This window comes from Charadrius vociferus, unplaced genomic scaffold (genome assembly GCF_000708025.1).
Source record: "Charadrius vociferus isolate BGI_N301 unplaced genomic scaffold, ASM70802v2 scaffold16, whole genome shotgun sequence".
Lineage (NCBI taxonomy): Eukaryota > Metazoa > Chordata > Aves > Charadriiformes > Charadriidae > Charadrius > Charadrius vociferus.
In genome coordinates, this window is record NW_009649167.1 from 1,475,168 (window position 1) to 1,501,457 (window position 26,290).

The 26,290-nt window shown below is 35.3% G+C and overlaps 1 protein-coding gene across 1 annotated transcript in view; it reads left to right on the plus strand.

Moving 5' to 3' along the window:
- Positions 1–26,290, plus strand: part of NBEA (neurobeachin) — a 515,614-nt gene that overhangs the window by 88,063 nt on the left and 401,261 nt on the right. The window contains exons 5-8 of the mRNA XM_009888422.1: positions 3,675–3,796; positions 11,889–12,015; positions 19,361–19,480; positions 25,742–25,888. Coding sequence (XP_009886724.1) covers positions 3,675–3,796; positions 11,889–12,015; positions 19,361–19,480; positions 25,742–25,888 — 516 coding nt within the window. The remainder of the gene's footprint in view (positions 1–3,674; positions 3,797–11,888; positions 12,016–19,360; positions 19,481–25,741; positions 25,889–26,290) is intronic.

Here is a 26,290-nt window from a genome sequence, read left to right on the forward strand (position 1 = left end):
TGCAGTCTTCTTTTGGCTTTACTTTTTGAGAGAACTTGCAACGATGAAATTGTATTGCTTTCTAAACATTCTCTGTTCCATTTACTGCATGTACGTTCAGAAAAACCTACAAATGCATTCAAGTATTGTGTACAGATTTATAAATACAATTATCAGGGCAGTAAATACAAATTCTTAAAGAGGAGAAATCCAGATCTGAGGTTCAATTCCGTTCTGGTATGGAATAGTACATGCTCATGGTAGAACTTGGAATCTTTTAAGGGCAAATAATCCTGGGACCCCGGTCTTTTCGTGCCAGCGCATGAAGGATGGTAGGAGCTTCTCTTGGGCTGTTCTACTTGTATTTCCTCAATAGCACTGATTGATAGTTTTCTTCAAGCGTAAACCACCGCCTCCTCTTCTTTGTGAATACAGCTGTTGGTTTGGTAGATTGCATCAGGGAAACAAACTGGCTGAAAATCACTGTTTTTCACCTGGTTATTTTTGGCTAGATCACTACCCTGATCTGATTTGATATTCAGCTGCACAAACAGATGTGTCAGCAAAAGACACGGGACAGATTGTGTAAGGAATTAATTACTGAGTTTTGAAAGAGAGAGTTTCATTTGCTACTGCCAAATTAAAACCACAGTTAACCTCTCCTAAAAGTACATGCAGCAGCAAGACAGCTGTTGCAGAATATGAATGTCTACAATGACACATACTGCTTTGACATTTGTGGGCTTCAGAGGCAAACGCTGATGAAGTGTCTCTCTTAAATTTAATTTTGTATTAAAACTTCAAAAAAAGTTTTGCAGGGGAAGAATTTCAAATATTCCTCTCTGTCCAAAACGATGCATCAGTTCTTGGAAATCATATTTAAAATTAAGTTCTCAGTACTGACAGTTTTACATGGGCATAAAGTTTCTTGATTGAAATGAACAATAGGCATTGAAAGAAAGAAAAGAAAAGGCTCCAGGGAGACTCTGTAGCAGTCTTCCAGTACTTAAGGGGAGCATACACAAAAGGTGGAGAGGGACTCTTTGTCAGGGAGTGTAGGGATAGGACAAGAGGTAATGGTTTTAACCTGAAAGAGGGTAGATTTAGGTTAGATATTAGGAATAAATTCTTTAGTGTGAGGGTGGTGAGACACTGGCATAGGTTGTGGCAGGGAAGTTGTGGAGGCCCCATCCCTGGAAGTGTTCAAGGCCAGGTTGGATGGGGCTTTGAGTAATCTGGTCTGGTAGGAGGTGTCCCTGCCCGTGGCAGGGGGGTTGGAACAGAATGATCTTTAATGTCCTTTCCAACTCTAACCATTCTATGACTCTATAATTATTTCTCTTTTCTGGGTTAGGATCTTGTTTCACATGTCACTCATCATTGACTGCACCTGTAAATCAAGAAATAGGAGTTTCAGGTTTACATTTCTTGAGTAGTGCATGTTGGATGACACTATGAAATTCTAGAGAGGAGTCGTCCTCTGAAGTGGACCAAGGGTAATTACTTATAAAATTACCAAAACAATGCAGCACTTCATTAGAAGAAAGAGAATGGATAGGACCTAGTTTACTAGCACTGAGTTCAGGTTTTCAGGTGTGATGCACAGTGGACATCGGGCAGAGACATCAGGCAGCAAAACAGCATAATGTTTACCTGACATGATAAATATCAGATTGGTCCTCTTTAAAGTTGGATGGATGCTCCTTGTCTGTTGATCTGCTGACATTTGCTTCACTGTCCCAACTGAAGGGCTCTTCCCAGTACTGTTACATCTCTACCGGGCTTATAAGTAGCACATTAGTCACCCCATTAGGAGGACACCTTGTCATGGTGGTAGTATTCCCAGGTGTTGTTTCTGTTTGTCATTAAGCAGCAATTTTCCTGTTTCAGGCAGGGAACTCCCTCTCAGGAGGCGGGAGTGGTATCCTAAAGGAGTTCCTTGAAGTGTTTTGTACTGAGCAGTTGGTAGCAGGCTAGTAGCAGAACTGGTGTTACTTGTTTTGTCTAGTCAAACACTAATATAATCTGAGCACATTGCTGTATCTAATTACAAAATTTACTGAGTTGCCTATTATTCTTAATTTTCTAATTCTCTGCTCTTAGAACTTTTTCAGCAATTGCCTTGCATATAAACATAAGGAGAAGTCTGTACAATTTTTACGTACTTGACTACATTGGCATAGAATCTTAGTGTGGTTATTGTGACTGTTGCCAGAAGACTCATGTCTGTTCTCATTTTAAGAAATAAATGAGTTTGCTACAATTCTTTGTAGCCTTCTATATGAATCAGGACAGTACAAAATTTGAGCACTCCTGAAAAAGTATTTCCAACTCTGGAAATAAGTATCAAGCAGAATCATAGAAGTTTTCAGGTTGGGAGACCTCTGGAGGTCATCTCAGGCAACCACCCTGTGCTAAAGCAGGGCCACTGAGAGCAGGCTGCCCAGGATGATGTTCAGATTGCTTTTGAGCATCTCCAAGGGTGGAGATTCCACAGACTCTATGGGCTGCCTGTGCCGGTGCTCAGTCAGTATCAGTGGTGGCTTTAATAAGAACACAGTACCATCAGTGCAAGGACTAATTAACTAGGCTTTATTATTTTCAAGTGTAGTAAGAGCTTAAATTATCTTACTGAAGCTGAAAGATATCAATTAATACACTTAGAAATAACATGCTATAGTTATTTAGAAAACTATTTTCTCGTGCTTTGCCTTCATATACAACTTATTGCAAGAAGGAGTATTAAAGGCTATTATTCCTTAGCTACTTTTGTGTAAGATGATTTATATTTTGTCCAATGGAGGGAGAAACAATTTATTGTAATGAGTGCCTACTACAGTAATCTCTAAATTATTACAAGCATTTAATTTCTTAAAAATTTTTAATTACTTTATTTTGTGCATATCCTACTGAGGGGGAAAAAATATTTTGTCTTTTAGTGGTATCATACAAAAAAATTATTTAGTAAGTGACCTGAAGTTCAACTTGTCAGATTTCCTCCCTGAAGTGTACGTAACTTCAAAGTTAGATTAAGTATTCAAGGCCCTGCCGAGGGATAAAAAAATCTCTGAAACCTCTTCATCAGTGTCAGCCCAGAAAAATAAAATATTGAAAATTCAAATTTGTTCTCAGGCCATGCCTTAATACTAATTTATGTAACTGAGAATGGGACTGAGTTTTTCAGTCTCTTACCTTATTGTTTGTAGGAAAAAAAACTTTCAATGCTCTTAAATCTCAGAGAAAAAACTTTTTTATACCATAGTTTTAACATTGCATCTCTACTGTACTTTCTGCTGAGGTTAATTTGATCTTAATGTTTATGTCTATTGATTAGATGAATACCAAATGAAAGCTGAATTTATAGTTTAATTTCTGCAGAAGTAATTTTTATCTTTTTTTTTCTTCCTAATATCGCCCATTCACAGATTTAATTTCATGTCCTCTATTGGTAGAATTTATGTAGTTAAAAATTAAAGTAGTTTAAGATAGGTAGAAAACTAATGCATTTATTCAAAAGCACTATTTGAAGGTGTTTTATATTCTCTCATAATATTTGAAAGTTAGATCAGATTTGCAGATCTAGAATGATGGGATGTTAGAAAAGCATTCCCTTTAACAATAGTTCTCAAAAAACCCATTTTTGGACTTGCTGTTTTCTTATTATTTTGTTGTTGTTGTGTTTTCTCCCCCCCCAGGCAATTGCATTGCCTCCTATTGCTAAGTGGCCTTATCAAAATGGGTTTACTCTTAACACCTGGTTTCGTATGGATCCACTAAACAATATCAATGTAGATAAGGATAAACCCTATCTCTATTGGTAAGTAACTTATAATTCTGCAGTTATGGTTTGTTTTGGCTTCCTAGTAACCGTTAATCTTTCTCATTGTTTTTAGTTTCTGATATGCTTTTTTTCCCCCAAATACTTGTAGATTTTAATGGCTGATTACTGTACGCAAACTCCTAAAAAGTCATCTATCCTTTTTGTTTTGCAATTTATAAGTCTACGGATGCAAGCCATTGTGCCTTGTAGATAAACTGTAAAATCTAATGTGGTGGTTTCTTCACCAATTTTAAAATACATTATTTCTTAGACCTGTAAACTGAGAATGTTGCCGTATTTTCTATTTGGTATTTAATATTCTCAGCTGATGTCAGTACTGTAAAACAAATCCATTGTACTCAGAGAGCACTGTTTGCACATTAGCTCTAGGTAGTAGAAAGTAGGTCTGTGGATGTAAAAATGGCTTTTTATCACCTGTTACCAAAAAGAGAAGCTGTATTTCCTAATAGATTAATTGCAGGAGAGACAAATACTTAGGTTTGCTCTTGTGATAAAACTGGAAATAGTTACATCCTTAATAAAGCCATCTGATACTTAGAAATTATGGTATAAAAGTAAAAATGTTTATTCTATTGGTTAAACAAGAGAAGAAGTTTTTTCACTTCAGAAATTAATCATATATTTGCTCAAGTATAGTTGTCTTAGCTGCAGGAAAAGGCAAAAAGGAAAATAAGGAACCTTCTGTTGTGGCACAACATGCTGGTGGTATCTTCAGCACTTCTTCATTCTTTGTGTATTTTCTATTTAGTATGCTTACCTTTTCTCATGGTCTCAAAAACTGTGTATCAATCAGCTGTGCAGACAGATGAGGAGATTATGTAAGAAGATCTAACAGGTTTTATCAGCTCAGGAATACAGGAGTAGCATAAAGAGGGAGGTCACCAAAAGTGACATTTCTCACTCTTTAGTCATTCGGGGCGGTCTAAAGAGCAGGAGTTTTTAGTAGGCAGCTGAGGAAAGAACCAGCGGATGTGGTCTCAGGAAAGTACTTGTACTATCAATACATAAAAATCTTACTGTGCATTTACTGGGAAAACCAAAACAATTCATATTTTTTATAGAACAAATATCTGATTAAAAACAATTTAGGTCAATTCTGAATTAAAAAAATAATACGTTTCCTGTAAATTACCATGTGGGATAATGCTTTTCCATGTGTCCATTTTCTGCTAAGTGCTATAGTTATTTTACCACGGAGATTTTTTCGAGCTGTTTGCTGTAGCTATGTTTATTAGTATGATCTATATTTTATTTATTTTTCAGTCTGTCAAGGACAATAACAAATGCAGTTATGGGATTGAACATGCATACAGGAATGTAATACTGTCATTTGTTTCTCAGCCGGAATTTATGTTTCATAATTGGCAACTTTAGGTGGTGTATTTGGCTTGAGAATACGGAATATATGTAAAAGGATAGTATTTATCAAGAGTGGGAAATAAAAATTCTGTGACTAACAAGGTGGAACTTTGCAAGTGCTTCATATGAGCCACAGAAAGAAGTCAGTTATGTAGAGATAAAATGCCAAAATTGTGTCTGTATAAATGTAATGTGTATGTAATACACGTAAGAGAAACTGAATATGCCAGCCTCAGAAGGAAATTAGGACCAATGCAAATAATTGGCTTTTTTATATAGGGGCTTAAACCGAACCATAAGTAATAACTAAAACCAGAGTCCTTCTCAGATGCCAACCATTGAAGAAAGAGCCTGACCCCTTTGATCCCTCAGCTTTTATATTGAGCAGGGATGGAATACCCTGTTGGTCAATTTTGGCTCACCTGTCCTGTCCGCTCCTCCCTGCAGGTGGGACCCCTCTATGCTTTTCCACTTCCAACTTTCCAACGGGGCACATAACAAAGTTCGCTGCCCTTGGGTGATAGAGCAATAAGTATAAGCAAGAGCCTCTCTGCATACCATGCCTGGGCATCAGCTATATACATCAGACGTTATCCACTAAAAGCAGACACTGTCTGAAAAATGTGCTGTTAATTTCAGAAGGTGCAGTTAGAAGAGGCTTAACTGAAAAGTAAAATTACTGAAAAGAAAATTGGTTCTGTCTTACCTCAAACCAAGACAGCTGGCAATACTTTTCCTCATGCAGCCCAGCATACTGTTGGCTCCCTTTGCCACAAGGGCAAATTACTGCCTCATGGTCGATTTACTGTCCATCCAGACCACCAAGTCCCTTTCTGCAAAGCTGATTCCCATCTGGTCAGCACACAGCATATATTGGTGCTTAGGGCAGTTCCTCCTCAGGGGCAGGGCTTTGCACTTCCCTTTGTTGGTCTTCATGAGATTCTTGTAGGCCTGTTTCTCCAACCTGCTATGGTCTCTCTGAATGACTGCACACTTATCTGGTGTATCTACCACTCCTATCATCTGTAAACTTGCTGAAGGTGCACTCTGTCTCATCATTCAGGTTATTAATGAAGAAGCTGAACAGGATTGGACCCAGTATTGACCCCTGGGGTCCTCCCATAGTAACTGGACTCCAACTGGACTCATGCCACTGATGCCAATGCTTTTAGCCCAGCAGTTCAGTTAGCTTTCAGACCACCTCACCGTCCACTTGTGTAGGTTGTTCTTTGTTAATTTGTCATTGAGGTTATTACGGTGTTGAAACGTCTTGCTAGAAAGTCAGGTTAAACATCCACAGCTTTCCTTTCCATCCTCCAAGCCAGTGATCTCATTGTGGAAGGCTATCGGTTTGATCAAGGATGGTTTCCACTTTGTTAATTCATGCTAACTGTTCCCAATCACCTTCTTAAGTGTGATCCAGGCTTTAAGTGAGTGCAGAAAGAAGCGGTCAGAAGCCTTTCTCGTGGGAGAGAGACATTACATCAGCTTGGCCATGATGTGAAAACTAATGTTTAAAAGTGGAGAAGAGAAGCAAAGAAATGCTTTCACATTTTCTAGATGTGAGGGAAAACCACTACTGTTTGTTAATTAGCTAAATGCTAGGTGCTGTTTCAAGAACTGTAAGCCAAATTGGCTTTTGGTTTTTTCTTTTTAAATAATTTTGATTATCTGAGGATGATTTTGGGCAGCTGCTAAGTGACAGTCTATTAATACTTGTGTATTGGAACAGTATTGTGGCTTTCTTACCAATTGCAGAACGAGTGTGACAATCCTGGAAGAAAATTAGAAGTCTTTGAAATTTGCATGGATGATAAATAACAATAAGGAGAAAGCTTTGTTGCAGAGCAGTCAGGTTCAAATGGTAACATTCAGAATTCTGTAGTGCAAATTTTACTATAAGCAAACCAGTGTCATCTACCTAGCAGTGAATAATGGGTGCCATGCTTACAGAATTAGTAGCTATGTATTGGAAAGCAGTAATTACGGAATGATGTTGAGAGTTTTTGTTGGTAACCAACTGACTGTAAACTGCTTTTTCATTGCTCTAGCTGAAAGAGCTGATGTGGTCTTTTCAAGGATAGTCTGAACAAACAGAGAAGAGAGTAAAGGTGATGTGATCACTTCCTTAAATCTTGGCAAAGCATTACTGGAATACCATTTACAGTTAAGAATTGCTACTTCTTTTAAGAGACCATGGGAAAAAATGGTACAATTTGAAGAACACTGGAGTGAACTGTGCTCTGGAAAGCACATTTTATAATGAAACCTTCCAAGGAAAAAAAAAAAAAAGATGAAATTAAGGATGCTCTTGACTTCTGTTTTCAGAATTTATGCAAAAGCTGATGTTGATGGATTGTTTAATTTGAGATCCAGTGGGTAGACAGCAAAACGGGAAAATTCAAACTTTTAGACACACAATACTGTGGTCACTTTAATTATCACATTTATAATAAGACACAGCATAATAGTAATAATCTCAGTTTAATAGATCATTGGAGATGTTTCCTCAAAAATGAGGTGTAGATTCTTTGTCATAAAGACAGTGCAAATTTAGGAATTTAGGTCTAACCTTAAGCACATTCAACTGGGAAGTCTCCATCCTCTAAATTTTTATACTTGTTTCTGCTAAAAAAAAAGGTGGAGTGATATTACTTCTAAGTAAATCAATCCAGATATTAAGATTGTGGGTTTTGGTGGGGTTTTGTGTTTTGTTAGTGGCTTTGGGTGGGTTGGTTGGCTTGTTTGGTTTTGGGTTTTTTAAGAGATGCTTTCTTTCAGATTGTGTATTGGGCTCTGTAAAGGTATTAGAGAGTGAACTGATGATGGATTGTCATAATTGTTGTTTTTTGTCCTTAAAATGTCCAAGTGCTTCCACAACCATTTAATGGAAGAATGGCTAAAACTTCTGAAAGAGCATCCTAAATTTTATTTTTACTCATGTAGAGACAAGGAAAAAAAACAAACCCCAAACCCACAAAACAAGCCATCTAGACTTTTCAGTCTTTCTCTAAAGGTAATAATAATAGATATAATGCAGAACAGTTGCAAAAGCACATAATGGAATTCCAAAGTTAGTGGAAAGAAACCTTTTTTTTTCTTTCTTCAGGCAAGAATGAATTAATATCTAGTCAATCTCAGTACTACGATCATATGTTAAATTGCTCGTAAAATCCTAAACTGAAGAATCACTAAACAGTTTCACCAGTGAATGGAAAAATGCTTACCTGCTATTGAAGTGTAATAACATCCAGTAGCTGCTTTGAGAAACTGGCTGAAAAGAAACATAACTATAAGGGTTTTATGAACGATCTGTAGTAAAATTGTATACCAGCTGCTGTGGGAGGTAGTTTAAGGCTCATAAAACCATATGGGTGTTGACAGTACTGCTCTTGTTGTCTCTGTGCATTTCATCTGTGGATGTGGCAAGTTCTGCATGTGTAGGTAATTGGTTAGAGAATTTCTGAGCAGTATCCTAGAGACCAGTCCTAGCCTACTTTACCTTTGGCAAGAAATAAAATGTGAAGATTAACATAATCTGTGTGTTATAATGTTGAGGTAAAGAGAGAACATATTTGAGTTTTCAATTTATCAGCTACTGTTGTATTAGATTGCTAATTCATTAGGGGGAAAAAAAAGTAAAATCTTGGCTAAGCTTCATGTTTAGAAAACCATTCATTCTATTCCAAGATGAAGAGTCCTGCTAAGAGATGAGCTATTTTTTCATTATTTTATTGCTTTGTTGTCTTCATATGCTGAACTCCTGGAAGTTATACATGTAAGGACAATTCAGTGGTTAAAATTTCAGGAACAGTCTGATTTGACCATCATGGTGACAAAATCAGCCCAATAACTGGGGAGGTTAGGAAAAAGAAAAATTTTAAAAGTGTAGACATTTCTTCAAGAGACATTCTTTTTTTCTTTTTTTTTTTTTCCCCCCACAGAGTATTCTCAGTGTATAACAAAATGTTTAATAGCTCCTGTTCAAAGTAGTAGGAAGCATTTTACACAATTTTAATAATGTTTTATCAGGTAAAAGTGTGATGGTATTAACAATGATTGGCTGTTGGTAATAAATAATACTACACCACATGTCAGAACATAGTCAATCTGTGTATTTTTTTTCAATATCCTTCAGAATAAGATTCTGTTGGCCAAAATAATTTTAGCTTGTAGAGATTGCTTTTGTTGCTGAGAAACAAATCTGGCATTGTGAGAGATGCAACTGCCTGGTGGAAAGTTCTTTGAATGGCATAAGTATTGGCCCCAAGGACGTAAATCAAAGTCTCAGACTAGCCTGAACACTTTCAGTTCCCTTTATTGTAAAAGCTGTACTTTAAGGTTTTTGTCCTTCATATTATTGCACAAAATTCAGTACTGTAGTCGTGCATGTTATTTGTGTATATAGGTAATGCAGGTTATGTATGTATATGAGTAATGTTCTCCCATGAAGCTGTCCACTGTTCGTTTTGTTGTGGGGTATAGCTGCCTATGGGATCATCGTGGAAACCAAATCATCAAAATGATCCATGTTAAAAATAGGCTTCAAAAGACATAGGAGAATGGCAGTGTCATAAATTGTCTTCACTGTTGAGGTCAGTGGTGATGGACAATATGCAATTTTTCTCTTCATTCTTAGATTATATTTTAGGTTTATTTAGAGGAGATTTTTTAGGTTTATTAAAAGAGTGCCCTTGTTTTGCAAGGAGGGTTGTGTGGAAGCCTGTACAAAAGGGCCATGGCAGGGAATAATGCTCTTTTCCAGCACAGCAGCTTGAGGGGAGAGAGAATTGTGTACGATGTATAAAGGCAAATAGAAGAATGAGGAAACCACAGCCTGAATTTGAGAACATAAAGCTTCTGAAGCACCTTAACAGGTTGCTAAAGGGAAAAAGCAAACAAAGCCATACCTCAAGGCCAAGAGAACCACCTTGATGACCAGAGACGCTGAAGCATAGTATTCTGCAACTCATAAGATGACTAAAATCAAGACTGGAAGTAAGGACATCTGTGCAAGGTCCCATTGAGTTGAAAAAGAGTCATCTACAGATGTTATTACTCCTCACCTGTTTAGCCTGATCACTCTTTTTCACATTCAATAGAAGTACTCTAATTAATTATAACAACAGTGGCTTTCTAGAATTTGAACGTCTCTTTTTGACCTGCTTTAAAAATTCCATCATAGGAGAAGAACATCTGAGCTTTGTCCACCTCAAGGTCTAGTCACACCACCTGTCTCGTAAGGTGTTTCTTTTTTTCAGAAGGTGGGTTTATCAGCTATATTTTTGACAGTGAGGAAGGAGAAAAATCTGATTCTCTCTTTCATTAATGTACACATACAGATTTAACTGTAAGTTTCTGAAGATGGAATTAGGTCTATAACTATGCATTTTTTCCACATATTAAAATCAAGATTGTATTTATACAGTAGGGTAGATGAAAGATGTAGAATTTCAGCAGCTAGTAAGTAAGATGAAATCTGGACTTAGTATTTGCATGTGCCTTTCAGCTCTTAATGTTAGTATGAAAAACCTAGTAAAAGTGTTTGATGAAAATGTTACAACAATGAAACCGTATAAAACATTATTATTGTAAAAAAAAAAAAGAAATTATGTCACCTACAGTAAGGAAATGAAAAAGTGTTAATTAGTGGGCTACAGGACTATATACAAATGTTCAAAATTAGTCAGGGCCTTTTTTCTTGCACTTGAAAAGTTTCGTTTCAGAATTTATGGATGATGTTCACCTCTTAGACCTTGTATTTCAGCCATTGGTTATTTTTATAACCTGATTGGTAACGAGTTTAAAAAAAATTATATTGAAAGCTGTATAAAGTGTGCTCCATATTATTGATAGCAGACTTCTCTTTATTGTGCTTAGCTTTTCAGAAGGGAATAAGTGACATAGCTGTAAATATGGACTTATGTTTTAAAAATGCTCTGTGTAATGTCATTCATTAATTTCTACCAGCTGCCTTTGCAAAGTGTCTTTTAAGAACTCCAGAATTTCTCTTTACAATTCTTTCATTTTCAAATATAAGTAGAGAAATGTATGAGCTTTCTGTGTTATCTGTCTTTATGATATTTGTCACAGGAAAGCTGGAAACTCTTACTAAACTTACTTTGTTAAAATTGCAGTCCTTTATATATTTGACAAATGAAAATAAATCCACAACTCAGATGGTTAAAGCTTCATAGATTGTTAGCCTAACTAAATCATGTTTTGAAAAAGAACTAAGTCCTGTGTGTAGTAATTACCTTGAATCCAAACTGGTTTGTCATATCGGCTGCATTGTTCTCTAAACCCCGTAAAATTACAAGGCATCTCACATTTGTTCCGTGATTGATTTCTCTTTACAACTTAAATCAAGTGTGTTATTTTAGATGATGATAATGATGAAATAGGAAACTGAGGGAAAAACCTGACAGATACAATATTTACCATCTTGGACTTTCGTAAAGAAAAAAAAAAAACCAAACCCACAAAACCCTGTTTTTTTAGAATGTAGCCTGGAGTCAAGGTAGTGATGAAGGTTAGTAGCTCTCCCCAAAGAAATGGTGGGAAGAGAAGATATAAAGGAAATTAAGTTCACCGTTCCAGATACTAGTTTCTTTTCTTTTTCATGGCAATTTAAAGTAGTATTTGGACCTTGTTTTATTATACAATAATTCCCCTTTTTACAATTACATTAATAATTCTTTCTTTTCAGTTTCCGCACTAGCAAAGGTGTTGGGTATTCTGCTCATTTTGTTGGCAACTGCTTAATAGTTACATCCTTGAAGTCAAAAGGCAAAGGTTTCCAGCACTGTGTGAAGTATGACTTTCAGCCACGAAAGGTAAGCAAAGTGGTATTCACAATAAAGAATAACATTGATAATTTGACGAAGTGCTTCTGGGCAGAAGTGCTAAAACCTCTTTAGTGCCATAGTGTTACTAATAATCTATAATTTATTGTTTATAAGTAGCTTCTCTGATGCTCTTGGAAAGTTTTTTGTCAGTTATAGATAAGAATCAATTCAAGAAAAATGTAATAATTTATAAAGTAACTTTTCTATAAAATCAACTTGTTTTTTAAAAATACTGCTTAATTAGATTCAGCTAGAGAAGAATTTTCAGTATTTGTAAAATGTTTGTATTTTCTTTTTAAAAGGTCATCATTCTATTTCTCAGCATTCTGTACTTGATAACTTTTGTACCAGTGCCTGGAACAATTTTGCTGGCAATGCTAGAGTTTCCTTATCTGTTACTGGGAGATAGAAGGCTCTGAACTTTCCTCTATGTCAGTGGTGTTTTGGGATTTCTCATTTTTTATAGTAAAACTTGATTATTTCTGTAGATCGTATTAGTGTTCATTTCTGCTGTATGCCTAGTAGTCCTAGGAGAACAATGATTCTGCTGGCTTCAATATTTCAGTTAGTTGACTGAAGCATTGACTTTCCTGTACAGTGAGCATTATGTGTTTGTCATTGATAACAGCCTTGTATATATTTTGCTGTGAAGCTCATTTCTTTTTTTATGGCCCTAGAATTTGTATACTGAATTTCAGTGCTTGTTTTATTTTGAGAAACCAATCTTTTAGGGAGGGAATGCCATTGTTCATTCATCAGCTTTATGTTCTACTATTTTTCTTGGTATGTATTTGTGATTCAAAATCTCTGATTCTAATTCTGTCATGTAGCTTTGAGGTTACTTGTGTTTTTTTAAACATAGTAATGTCCTCTTCTAGCGTATTACTCAGGGATGTATAAAGCCTTATAAACACATATCTGCTGAGTGTATTGAAATGAATCAATTCTGTTTTGCAAATTTTCTTTAATTTTATAGCCAGAAAAGAGTTTTGGTAGCAGTTTAGTGTTTTTTTAAAGTAGCATGTCTGGTGCTACTGATAAACACTTAACCTAGGAACGAATGGAATTGTTAAATTTTAGATTATGTTGTTGATAAACAAGCTTTTGGGACCTAGCTGATAATTTCTTTACTTGTTTATGAAGCAGCAGTCTTTCATATTTAAGCAAGATACTTTTTTCATAATTTTCGTTATGAATGAGTAGTTTCTTTCATGCCATCCCTGGAAAATTTTAGCTCTTGCTACTCTAATTAAAATAGTTAATTCTGAAATACTAATGCATGTATACCTCATTATATGAAAATCAGTTTCAAATCATAATCTACTGAAGTCTGTCCAAATATAACTTCCATGCCAGTTTTATATTTCTTAAAGATCATGCTTCATACACTTTGGGTCATACGTCAGATTTAGAAAGTGTTTGAAATAAATCTTCTAGAAAATGTTTGCAAGTGGTTTCTGATACATTTTGTCAATTAATAACTTGTGTACACGTTTATGTGGGAAGGTACATAATGCATAATGGAGGAAAGAAAACTTGTCAAATACAATTCCTGGCTGCAACAAGTCAAAACATATCCTGTTTAACATGTAGATTCGTTTTCTTCATGTTATTTAGGTATTACATTGGTTCCACTGTGCAAGCGTTGAATGTATAGATATGCCCAATGTGTGCCCATTTACAAAGCAGCTTACTGTCCAAATGCTGACTTGAGAAGTGTGATTTTTGTCATCAGATATACTATTTTCTAGCCTTTTCCTTCCAGACATAGGCATTTCAGCAATAGCTTTTGCCAGAAACATCATCCTTAATAAAATTTCTGAATAATGTTGTTTGGGTTTTTTTTTAAATTTTTGTTGAATAACAGTAAAATTATGTATTTAAGCCACCTGGTCAAAACTTTTATGCAGGCAGATCAGAAAGATACTATATCCATGTGAAGATCTTCCCACTGTTAACTATGTCATATGACATCATTGACAGAATAATATGTGATCTTATTTTAAAACTTTAAGATGTGTTAAGTGGTAAAATTAGGTTCTGATTAGTGTAGTTTAACAACATTAGGAAAGCAAGTATTTATAAAAATACATGGAGAAATTTGGTCATGTTATCCCCAAACAGAAAATGTGGGCATAGTATAATAGACTGGCCTCTCAACAGAGCTAAACTAGCTTTGGCAGTGTTGCTTTTAATATGTCTACGCTGCTTTTTGGGACTCCAAAGTGAAAATTATGTGTATTAGTAGCCCCCAGTAGTTTTCACTCCCTTGACTTCCAGCCTCAGATTCAATCCTTGTAGAAGCATGAACAGGAAAGCACTATACTCAAGAGCAAACAGCTTTTTTTTTGGGTGTGTTTCTAATCCTGAACACCTTTACTAATTGTAGTATAGACTGAAGTAAGTTCCCCATTTTGGAAATACTTAGTGTGTGATGCCTCATCTCTCTGATTGTACTGTGCTGTGGAGTAGGAATATGACATACTCAGCAATGAGTGATAAAGCTTGAAAGCTGAAGCCCTATAAAAATTTGACAGGCTGTTATCTGAAGCGTGTTTGAGTATGACCTGAGGAAGCTCTTGTTATAGCAGAGAGGCATGGTCATGGTGTATTTTTCAGCAAGTGATCTAGTGGAGGAGACTGTAGGATGAACTTAAAAGAAAATTGTATTACTGAATTTGAATTTATTTTTTTTTTAAAGCAATTTTTTCTACTAAAAGTTGAAGAAAAATTGTGTGAGAGATTATACAACTTTGTTTGGTTCATTATGTAGTAGTAAAGTGCTGAAGACCATCTCCTCAGATACAGAACAGGAGAGAAATCAACAAAATGCCTGTACGACATCAGCAAAGAACATTCACATAAATGAGATCTAGATAATAGGAATACCTATATGCTTGCTTCTACAAATCTAAAAAAAAAAAAAAAAGAGAGAAACTGGAAAGTCTATTTTAAAGGTGGTTATTGACATAATAGAAGTATCAGAAGCTTTGTTGATTTGACCGTCAGTGGGGACTCATTTCAAATTGTACGTACAGTTGGGTGTGACAGCAGGGCAGGTCTTGCCAATACAGGACTGGTGCCCTGTGTTAAAGACTTAACCTAATCAGATAAATGAGTTTGTTTTAACAATAAATAACAGAGTTTCTGTGCACTGAAAATCGGTAACCATGTAGGAAAACCATGCTATGCAGATTAAATTGTTAGCCACATGATAAGGATGGTTATAGCATCTGTGATTAACCTGGGAAGATCAAAAAAAAAAAAGAAAAGAGGAGGAGCACTTAGAAGATGGAGATGTTTCATAGTGCTAGTAAAATTGCTCAAATGCAAAGATAAAAAAGGCTTAGAGCAAATATACCATTAGTCCAAAAAATCCAATAGAAAGTTTGAAAGCCTCTCACAGTGTACCTGAGCACAGATAAATAGCAGAGACCATTGTAGGTAAAAAGAAGTTGTTCAGAAAGTGGAAGTTGTGTCAAAATGAAGAATACTTAGATAAGTATGAATTATAGCAAATAATATGTAAAATAATAAGACAACTCAGGGTTTTCTTTTCCAGTCCATAGGGGCAATTAAATGACTAAGACTTAATAGGAGCCCTTGAAGAATATAGTATCATAACAAAAGAGCTAAATGAATTAATTGCATCATTGTTTACTACAAGATGAGTCAATGGGGATGAGTCAGAGGAAGTGTCTCAAATTGAAATGTCAGTCGAAGAGGTATAGACATCAATATATGAGATAATAATTAATTGCCAGGACTGTACAGTAGGCACCTCCAAGTTCCAAAGAATTTTGAATATGAAATTTGCCAAACTTTTAATTTTGGTATATAATCTTGTTTTGTCAAACAAATTGGTGATGGATAATTATACAAATTTTAGAAAAAGGCTTTGCTGATATTTAGAATTACATATTATCATGCCTGGTTTCTTCACCATCAAAATGGAGTAGAAGCTAGAAAAATGGAAAAGAAGAATTAGAAAACATATAGATAAACATATTGGGGACAAAGTCTTGTCCCCTGCTGGAAGTCTTGTCCCCTGCTTCTGTTGAATTATTTGAAGAATTCTTACGGTGCATGCAAACAGGTTTGTGAGCCAGTTGATACATGCTATGTTGGTTCCCCAAGAACTTCAGGCATTATACTCCTCTGAAAACCTTGAAGAAATTATGCCATCATGTAATAGGAGAATTTTTATTCATTAAAATCAGAGATGGAATGAAGTGAACAAGCAGGAATCTCAGAAGGACCTTTACGTTCCTGTCGATGAGAATGCATTATGGACTTGGCTCAGTGCAGTTTGTCATCCTCTATTTTAGGAACTAGCTTTGAAAACCTATATTACTCATTTTATCTAGATTGATACTAGTGACAAATATGACACAAAGAGTAAACTTTCTGATACTTGAATACTTCCCTGGATAAAAAGAAATCACAATTTAAAATGTAAATTTACTTAATTCAAGTGCAGGAGGCAAAAGAGCAAATTTTTTACTGGATGTTATGATAACATGCTGGGATAGACTCTATGTGCATGTGTGTGCATGTGTATTCAGGTAAAGAAAAGCTCAGTGGCTTTTGTAGAGCTTGCCTTGTGGGTAAGAGTAATGAACATAGGCAGTGCTCTGACGTAGCAGCAGTGCTGGAGATTCAAAAAAGTTGCATGGAAGAAAGGAGACTTGAACTAAGAGAAGCTGCGTGTGCGTGAATGTTGGTTAACCTGGGGGGAAAAAAAGATTATAAAAAGATTATATAATTTTCTTAAAGTTTGACGTGGACGCCAAAGCTCTCCCAAGATAGCATTGCTCATTTTAGTTCCTTAGAGGCTCTGTGGACAGCGTTTCAACAAAAGTAATGAACCAAATGAATGAGTCATCTGTTAAGCTTAAGCTACACAGAGGGACACTGTTACAAACTGGTGTTTTGTCAGAAATGCTCTTAAAACACTGTAAAAGAAAAATCGCGGATAGAAGATAAATGGATAAAACTTGGGGCTTATGGTTGTGAGCTGATTTTCTGCTACAAAAATATCAGAACTGGAAATACGAGTAAATAGTTATAAAAGCTACAACTTTGAATAGTAGTTTTGCAAAGAACGCCTACAGTTGAGATGAAAGTATTTAAAATCATCATCACTTAGTGGAGATTATTGTTAAATTAACCTTTGAAGGAGAGAAGACAAGGGTGTTTTGCTTCTAAGAGATTTATGTTAGTTGGTGTGGAAGCTTTGGAAAAGAAGTGTTGATGAAAGCAGGGCTCTAGTCATGCGGTTTGCGTTTAGTTTCTGATTAGACCGTAGTCACCAGTTAAGCTTCTGGACTTTGAGTTTTAAACATTTTGTTGAATTCATGATGGGTGTTCCTTTCCAAAATAGAACCTGCTGACAAAATGGGAACAACATTTGCTTATTGAGTTGTGGGTTTGGTTTTTGATTTTTTGGGCTGGGGGGGGGAGGGAGGGAGTGTCCTACAAAAAATACTTGTTCATTGTTGTTTGAAAAAAAAAAAAAAAATTAGACTGGCCACACATGACTTCAGAAGCCAAAGCTGTAGCACTGCGTCTTTAATCCAGTATTACCCAATAAATCTGTTTACTTGGATAGGGAGGAAGAGAGGTACTCTTATGTACTGTTGTATGATTAGTAGAGTTTTTTGCCCCTTCTATTAACTGTAGGTTTTAAGGGGGGGAAAAATGAAAATATATTTTTAAAGACCTGGAAACAGATGTGGAAAAATATGTGGAAAAATATTTTTTTGTATTTGTAATTCTGTGTTCTGTCTTATTTCAAAATCAACATGAAAACTTTTTGCTTTTACTTTCTCTGATACAGGGAGGCAGATTTTTATATTAGTGGGCTCTGTATCTACTTATCCCAGCTCTGGGAGAGAGTCACCAAGTGATGTATTAAAATAGTGCCCTGAGAGATGGAGAAGTTCTCTGCTTTGAAAACAAGAGACTTAGCTGAATGTAAAAATCACAAAAGATAATAATTGAAACAGATACCAAGAAAGAGAAGACTAGTAAATTGTAAATTACCATTTCAAATTATTTAAATATGAATCAGTGTTTTCAAGGCAGATGAGCTGACTTTTTCACATAGTCATTAAGACTGGAAAGGGACATGTTGAGACAGTCTAGTCTCACTCCCCTTCAAAGAAGGGGACACCTGGATCTGGTTGCTCTGGATGTCATCCAGTCAGGAGACTCCACAGTTTCTCTGAGTAACCTGTACTAGTGTTTGACCATCCTCGCTGCTTGCTACCACCCTTTCTATGTATGTTTAAATGGAGTTTCTTGTATTTCAGTTTGTGTCCATTGCCTCTTGTCCTGTCACTGGATACTAGTGAGAGGTCTCTGGCTCCATCTTCTTTATCCTGTGTCCATCAAATATTTATACATATATGTATAACATTCTCCTGAGCGTTCTTCAGAGTAGACAGACCCGTATCTCAGCCTCTCCTCATGTGTCAGAGGCTTCAATCACTTAACCATCTTTGTGGCCCTATCTGGACTTTCACCAGCGTGTCTGTTTTTGTCTGGTTTGTATATATTTTGAAACAATACAGGTACCCATTCTAGTTAAGTATGAGTTGATTTGCAGATCTTGAAAATTAAATTTCCATTCCTAGTCTTAGATGAGTTTAAAGGTTTGGTTTTAAAGGAAACTTAAGGTTTTCTTCTTGAGCTTACTCATTGTGGACATAATGATTCCTGTTGAACAGATTATTTGAAAGATCACCATGGTTGTACTTGGAAGCATTTTATCATGATGCTTTCTCTGTTTGATTATATAAGGCATTTTTAATAATATGACAGTTGTTGAAAAAATGGTGGAATGGTAAAGAATAGAGGAAACAATCAGGATAACAAACTGGGCTGTAAAATTTGCTGTTGTGAATTTTTTCCTTTTATTTAATAATTTCTGACAGAGAGCTATGATGAAAAGGCAGAGATATGTGATATGAATTTATTAAGGTAAGTGCACATAGAACTCGATTTCCCATTAAAACTCAGTTGTGTTTTGTGTTCTTAAATTAAATTACACTTTCAGGAATGGAAGTGTATTCGACTTTTTAATTGTATGTATGTGTTTTTGGCTCAAATCCCATAAAGGGATGCAGGTAGGAACATCATTACATTTAGGCACAATTCTACTGACTGGACTTGAAGTTCCACTCTGGTGACTTAATTTTATGAGTTTGCAGGGATTCATCTGTTTGTATGACTTTACAAGACTGGTCACTTAGTTTTAATGCCATTCATTAACTTTATGTTTTATAGCACAAAAAATGCCACTGTATACTGATTTTCCATATCTTTCCAGTGGTACATGATAAGCATTGTACACATCTATAATCGATGGAGAAACAGTGAAATACGATGTTACGTGAATGGTCAACTGGTATCCTATGGTGACATGGCCTGGCATGTTAACACGAATGATGTAAGATTATATTTTCTTCCTTTCTCACATCTTTTCATTTTAAAGTAAATTGAAGAGGGGAAAAGAAAGTACTATATTTGTTTTCTGTAGATATTTGCAAATTTTTTCTCTCTTTAACTTTCTTTTTACTCTATCTTCCTTAGTTATGTACTTAATAAAATGTAATATTATTGGGTTTATATATTAATATTTTTAGAATATTAGGGATTTTTTTGGCTGTATTTTGCATAGCTATTTTAATGAAATTTTCAGAGATTTTGTTTGGAGAGACTGTTATAGTTAAAATTTTTAATATGTGATAATGTAGAGAGAACACTGATAACGGGATGATAGGCTTTTGCAATAGGAAAATATGGTAGATTTACAGAGTTTACAGATTCAGCTTGAGAAAAGTCTTTAAGAAAAACTGATTCATTCTGCCAAATGAGTCTGTATACTGCCAATGTATACAAAAGTACTCATTTTTGTATCACGCTGAATTCTGTGTTGGATTCAGGAGGAGATATTTGTTAATGGTTAAAAGATTTCTGTGCTTTTTATGTTCTTGAACATTAAATTTTAAGTAGGTTTTTTAATTGGGAAGGTCTGTGTAGGCTGAACTATCATCAGAGTCATATTGTTTTAAGCACTGTATAAGTATAGTAAGAGATCATTTCTTGTATGCAGAGTTTACAGCTTTAAACCAACAAGATAAATAGACAAAAAGTAAAAGCTAGAAAACAGAAGCATGGAGAAGTGTCAAGGGATTTATAATATTAAGCAAAGAGTGAAGTCTTACATCTGTCTTCCAGTAACATATGTTTTGCCTTTTATTATTTGACTTGACAATCGTTAATAGACAGTTGACCAATATTAAAAAGGCTGTGCTAAGTATTAAGGTATTAATATTTAATTAATATTGTTAGCAAGTACAAATTAATTGCTCCAAAATTTCATCCCTGAAATACTGATCAATTTTGTTAGGTAGTAGACTTTTACAGAGAGATGTCCTCCTTTATTGGCCATCCAAACCAGTTAAAAGAGATTGAGACACGTACAGTTGCATAGCATTAGGCAGCTCAGAGCAAAGACACCGCCGTCTTGCACCTGCTTGCTCCTCAGGCAGAAACCAGTCATTTTTACCTGGAGAAGGTTGCATGTATACCTGTAAATACACTTGTATCTATTAATTGGACCGAGTTCAAATTAGCAGGAAATGCATCCATTTTTATATTTTTCATATTTAAATTCTTTTAATGAAATATATATAAATATCAAAAATTTCTTTTTGTGCTTTCTTTTCATACTATCTGCTTTGGAAGGCTTGAGAGTCTACACCTAATGATGCAGAAAATGGGCACTCTTTCTGGCCCAAAGTTTTGGATGGGGAAGGCAAATAAAATTATTCTCTTGTGCTTTGCCTTCAGCTAAAGCTGTGCTGGACTTTCAGAGGTGCTTGATTCATCAGCTTGCTACACTTTTGTTATTCCTTATTTATAATATAATTCTCAGTTGTTTCTGACTGCCTGTATAGGATAAGGAAGCTGTTTTTTACTTAAGGAAATTAACTGTCTTTTGCTAAATTCTAGAGGCGAAGTTGGATTTGAAGGAGAGTATAAATGTTATATGTTAATTAAAATAGGAGGACTGTTTGCCAAAGCTTCTGATCATCGTTCTTTGTTTTCTTGGTTGCATTTCTACTTGCAAGAAAAGGCAAGCCTTTCAGTTTTTGCAGAACATGGTTTCTCGTTGGTAATGAAAACATTTTTGTGATAGGTGAGAATGTGATGATTGAAAAGCCAGCTGAGGTCTCAGAGGATCTGGGCTAAGTTTCTAGTTATACGGTGGTGTGGGGTTCTGTAGTCTTTAATCATAAATGCTTAGCGGGAAGAGCTGCTCCTTCTACTCATATTTTCCTCACAGTATTCCTTTCTACTTTCTCATGGAGGAGTAGTACAATATTTTCTTAAGGTGGGATTGGCTTACCAAGCTTTACATGTTTTGATGTAAGTCTTTTAAGTTTCTGCCAAGGTTTTACTTTGTCGGCTGGAGAATAGACTAAGTTATGAAAGACACTAGTTATCATTAGCTCTCTTTTTTTTAATAACAGAAATCTGTTCGATCAGAAGTAGGAAATAGAGTAGAAAGTAGTAGAAATTCAGGGAAGTTGTCTGAATGCAACAGTGTGTCAAAGGCATAAAAAGGAAAATAGGGGAGAGCGTATGCTCCTTAGCACTATCATACATTAGCTAGGAAGAGAAGCTCTTGTTTTAACTGTATTAGAACTTTCTTGTTTCATATAAAGCTTGAGTTTTAGAAGTATTCCCTTGAAAAGTCTTGAGTAATTATCCAGTTATTTGTTAACTCCTACCTTCATACCCTTCCACTTAGATATAACTTTAGTCTCCTGCAAGATGACAAGAAAATACCTTAACTTAATAGCCTTGGGAGAAAAGAAAAGACTGTGCAAATCAACCAATTATTCCTTTTTCTTTACATTATATATTGTACTTTACTGTTTATGTAGATTATTCTGAAAGATTTAACAGTACAGGTTGTGAAAACAGGTAGTGAAAAGTGAGAAAGGAACAGGAGTTGCACATTGTTGACTAAATACATCTTACTCTTTTCAGTCTTTTCTTATACAAGAACATTGTAAGATAATTGAGATGCAGTGTTTAAAAAACTATATATAATGAAGACAAGATTTTTTAGTTGTTTACTGTGTCAAAGCTACCACTGAACAGAATGCATTATGATTAAATATTTTTAGATTAATAAAACTTTCATTAGATTTGCATTATTGAGTTGAAGATTAAGGGACTGAGTTGAATTCTTTTTTTAGCGTAGGTTTTATCTTTGTACAGACTGTGAATTTATTTTATTTTATTTTTTCCCAAATTGATCTTGCATTGCAATTCTCTTATGTTTTTCTGACATTTTTTTCAATATCTGACACTTACCTCATGTATCCAAACAAGAACTGAAGAATACCTCAGTCTACAGTTTTCATATGTACGCTGGAAGACACTCAAGTAAAGATGCAGATGACAAAAAGGGTGAAAGTGTAAAAAGAGGCCCTTTTTTCATTTGTAATTATTTTTTTTCTTGTATTTCTTCTGATTCATTCTTATTTATACACAGCCATGAAATCACTGGGTTGTTAACTGTTTCTGTAACACAGGCAGCAAGATATAGGATGTTACATGAAATAGTTATTCAGGCTTTGCATCCATATTCTTCACAAATGTATGTTGTCTTAATAGACGTGTTTTCATCTAGGGATTTGGAAAATGTGTCATCTATGCAAAACTCTAAATCACTCAAACCTTCTTCAAGATTTTTCGTTTTGCTGAGGGGACCTCCATGTATTAGCTGCGCAATGTTCAGCCTGAATGTTAGAGGGAAGATATGAGTGTGGATGAAAAAGGGGAAAATACTGTAAAATTTGTTGTATAGCTGTTGATATTGTGAATGCTGTTGACACACTGTTTCCATAGAGCCATTTTTGGCTTTGATTTCATTATTACTATTTAATGACATATAAAATCCATAGCAATGCTGAGATTCATTGTGTTAGGGCACTTCACAAGATACAGTAGCTAGTGGTAAATAACTCACTGACTTTATATTCCAAGGAGTATAGCTAGAGATTATGACAAAAAGATGAAGGGAAATGCATGACAGGGTATAACGTAATCAAACGTGTGGTCTGTAGTCATCCGTATGCCTTATGGAGTTAATTATTTATAAGAAATCGAATACACTTTGAGATGGAAGTTAAATTGGAAGAGTTTGGCTATTAGAGCTGTTAGATTAGGAAATTTCCCCAGTTATGGGAAGTAATATGAGAGAAAGCATAAAACTTCTCTTCAAGGTGTAGAATATGGGGATATTGAGGTTTGGTGGAAGATTTTTATTCAAATAGCTGGATGAGGATAAACATGATGACGTCCTAACATCTTTCACAGAACTTCATGTTTCCATTGTAGGATAAGGAAACTGTAGATGGATTTTAAAAGTTGACATAAGTGTTGAAAAGCCAACAGGTTGATGACATCGGGAGCACTTGGGCTACATTTGAAAGAAGGCTTATAAGCATCAAGAATATTGAGGATAAACTTACATCCTTAAGTAACAAGGTCCATAAGTCCCAAGAGTTTAATTTTTTATGTAAATAAAATAGGAAGATTTGGACCAAGGCACTGAATGAAGTAGATCAGTCAGTCACCTCATCTTGGGGTCATTAATGACATACTACCAGGGATGTACAGAAATAGGCAAACAAGCTTGGAGCGGTTAGTGTCTGTTGGGTTTAAAACTGTGGAAATGTGAGATAGCAGGAGGAAGACAAAAGAGCTATGACTATTGGGTGCTGATTTTTAAATAAATAAATAAATTAGGTTTACGGATTGTTTGGCATCTGGAACAGAAGTGAGTAAAAATTACCAGAAGATCAGGAGTTAGCCCTCCCCTCCAATTAAAAATAGTGGAAACACCTAATCTAGAATGAAGCACCAAAAATGGGGAAAGTGTAATCTGCTAAGAACAAAAAAAGACAGAACTGGAAATTACCACAGGTTAACAGACCTAGAATGTAATTATATATAAAACTCAGAATCTTTTGAGAGCTACGATGGCTGTTGTACTATTAATGATAACTAGAAGATTCCAGGAAAATACCCTTGTAGTAGGCAGGAATGTATGTCTCAGAATTTCTAAGTATTAACTAGGAAAAAGGGTGGCATCAATAGTTCAGACAAATTCCTCAAATAAGCATTAAGAATTTCAGTTGCTCAACATGAATTGACTCAACATTTTGTCAGTAATGGCGCAAGTGTTGGTAAGGCCTTCAAGGCTAACCAAGACTTTAATGAACTAACTGAAAATTATTAGGAAGTTTCACCATTAGGTTTACCAGTAGTCAGCGTGGTCTTGTAGCACTGGGCATTCTGGGTATCACCTTGAGAACCTATTTTGATGTAGTTTTTTCAGAATTTTTTTAGTTTTGTCCAAAAAAAATTATTAAAAAAAAACCCAGAAATTCCAAGGGAAAAAATACTAAAAGAAGTATTTGGTTAAAAGGAGGATAAATCAGAGATAAAAACCTGGATACTTCTTACCTCACCTCATTGCAAAGTTGAGCTCCAGATCTTTGACTTCCTTTGACTCTTTAGAGTCCCCTTTTCCTTGTTAATAACTTATCCCCCCAGATCAGTTGCTGCAGCAATTCACCGTATGTGTTTCCATTCTCCAGGCTGACAAAAGTTTTTCTTAGGGTAAAACTCAGCAGCCACGCAAGACGAAAAAGCAGGCTTCCTAACGCAGATTCTACTGCTTTGCTGATTCAGCTCAAAAAGCAAGGCCTGATCCTTGTTTCCATTAAATAAAGTATATGTGACTGAAGGAAGCTGAGAGACTTGCCTTGCAAAGATCCTTATCCTTGCTGTTGTTGTCTTCCTCTTGTTTTACAGTTCCCCAGATTTTTATTCTAGACAGTTAAGTTCTAAACTTTGTTTCATCTGAAAGCCTTTTTTCTTGGAAGCACCAGATCTTAACCTGATGCTTGTAAAATAAATTTAGATTGGGAAAAAAAAAAGCCACAAAAAACCACCTCAAATCTGAACTAATAGGAAGAGGACAGATGGAGGACTGCAGAAGGTCTTTGTGTAGGGGGATAGTTGTTGGAAGGAGTGGAAAACAACAACTCTTGTAACTGTGGAAGAAGACATAAGAGGAGTTTAAGGTCAAACCGAATCATTATAGGCTGTGGTCATAGAGGAAGACTGTACACCAGTTGCAAACTAGAAAAAATCGCATTTGGTTTTTTTTCTGCTAGAGATGTTTAGCTCTGTTAGCAGAACAGTGAAAGAAAAGTGCATTTCAGCACATGTTCTTGTGTGTTAGCAGTGGGAGTTATGATTATAATTCAGAGAACTTCAAGGCTTTCAAATTTCCTAGAAGGCAATAGGGAAGGTTATTTGGTACTTGAATGTACTGTTCCAATTTTCTCTGTTGGATGTTGAACAATTAATAATAAACAAATTCTAGCAGCTAGTCATAACAGCATTGTAATACTGACCTGTAAAACAATTAATGCTACAATATTCAAAATGAAGTTGTTCACTACAGGGAATCAGGTTCTGAAGTAATACATGATTGATTTATTTTCTTAATTACAATCTCCCTGTATTTTTTGGCTTCAGTAGCTGTACATGAATATTATTTCATTGTATAGTTTGTATGACTAAACTTCATTATCGTTGCCTCTTTCTGATACAGAGCTATGATAAATGTTTTCTTGGCTCTTCGGAGACTGCTGATGCTAATAGAGTGTTCTGTGGCCAGCTCGGAGCAGTATATGTATTCACTGAAGCACTCAACCCAGCACAGATTTTTGCAATACATCAGTTAGGACCTGGATATAAGGTAATAATAGATCTTTAAAAAAAAATGTAAAACTGGAAAAAGAACATAATTGATAGATATAGTTGGAAGATATGTATGCATGTAGATATTTCTCTGAAGATCATGTAAAGCTATGTGAATTGTTTGCAGCGAAAGAAGAATATTTCTTCAAGTATCCTAACTAACCTTAATTTCCACCAGCTTTTTAAAAGATGCAAGTTGTTTCTTTAAAGGATAGCTGAAACATGTTTGTATGTGAAATTTATGACTTTGGGTCATAATCAGATTAAAACAATTTTGGTTTTGGTGTACTGAATACCAAGGGAATAACCTACTTCTCTACTGTTTGTGTTTAAAACCTGAGTTATGGCAGATTAAGATTCAACAAGGCATAATAAACAAATTCTGTTCAAATACACCTTT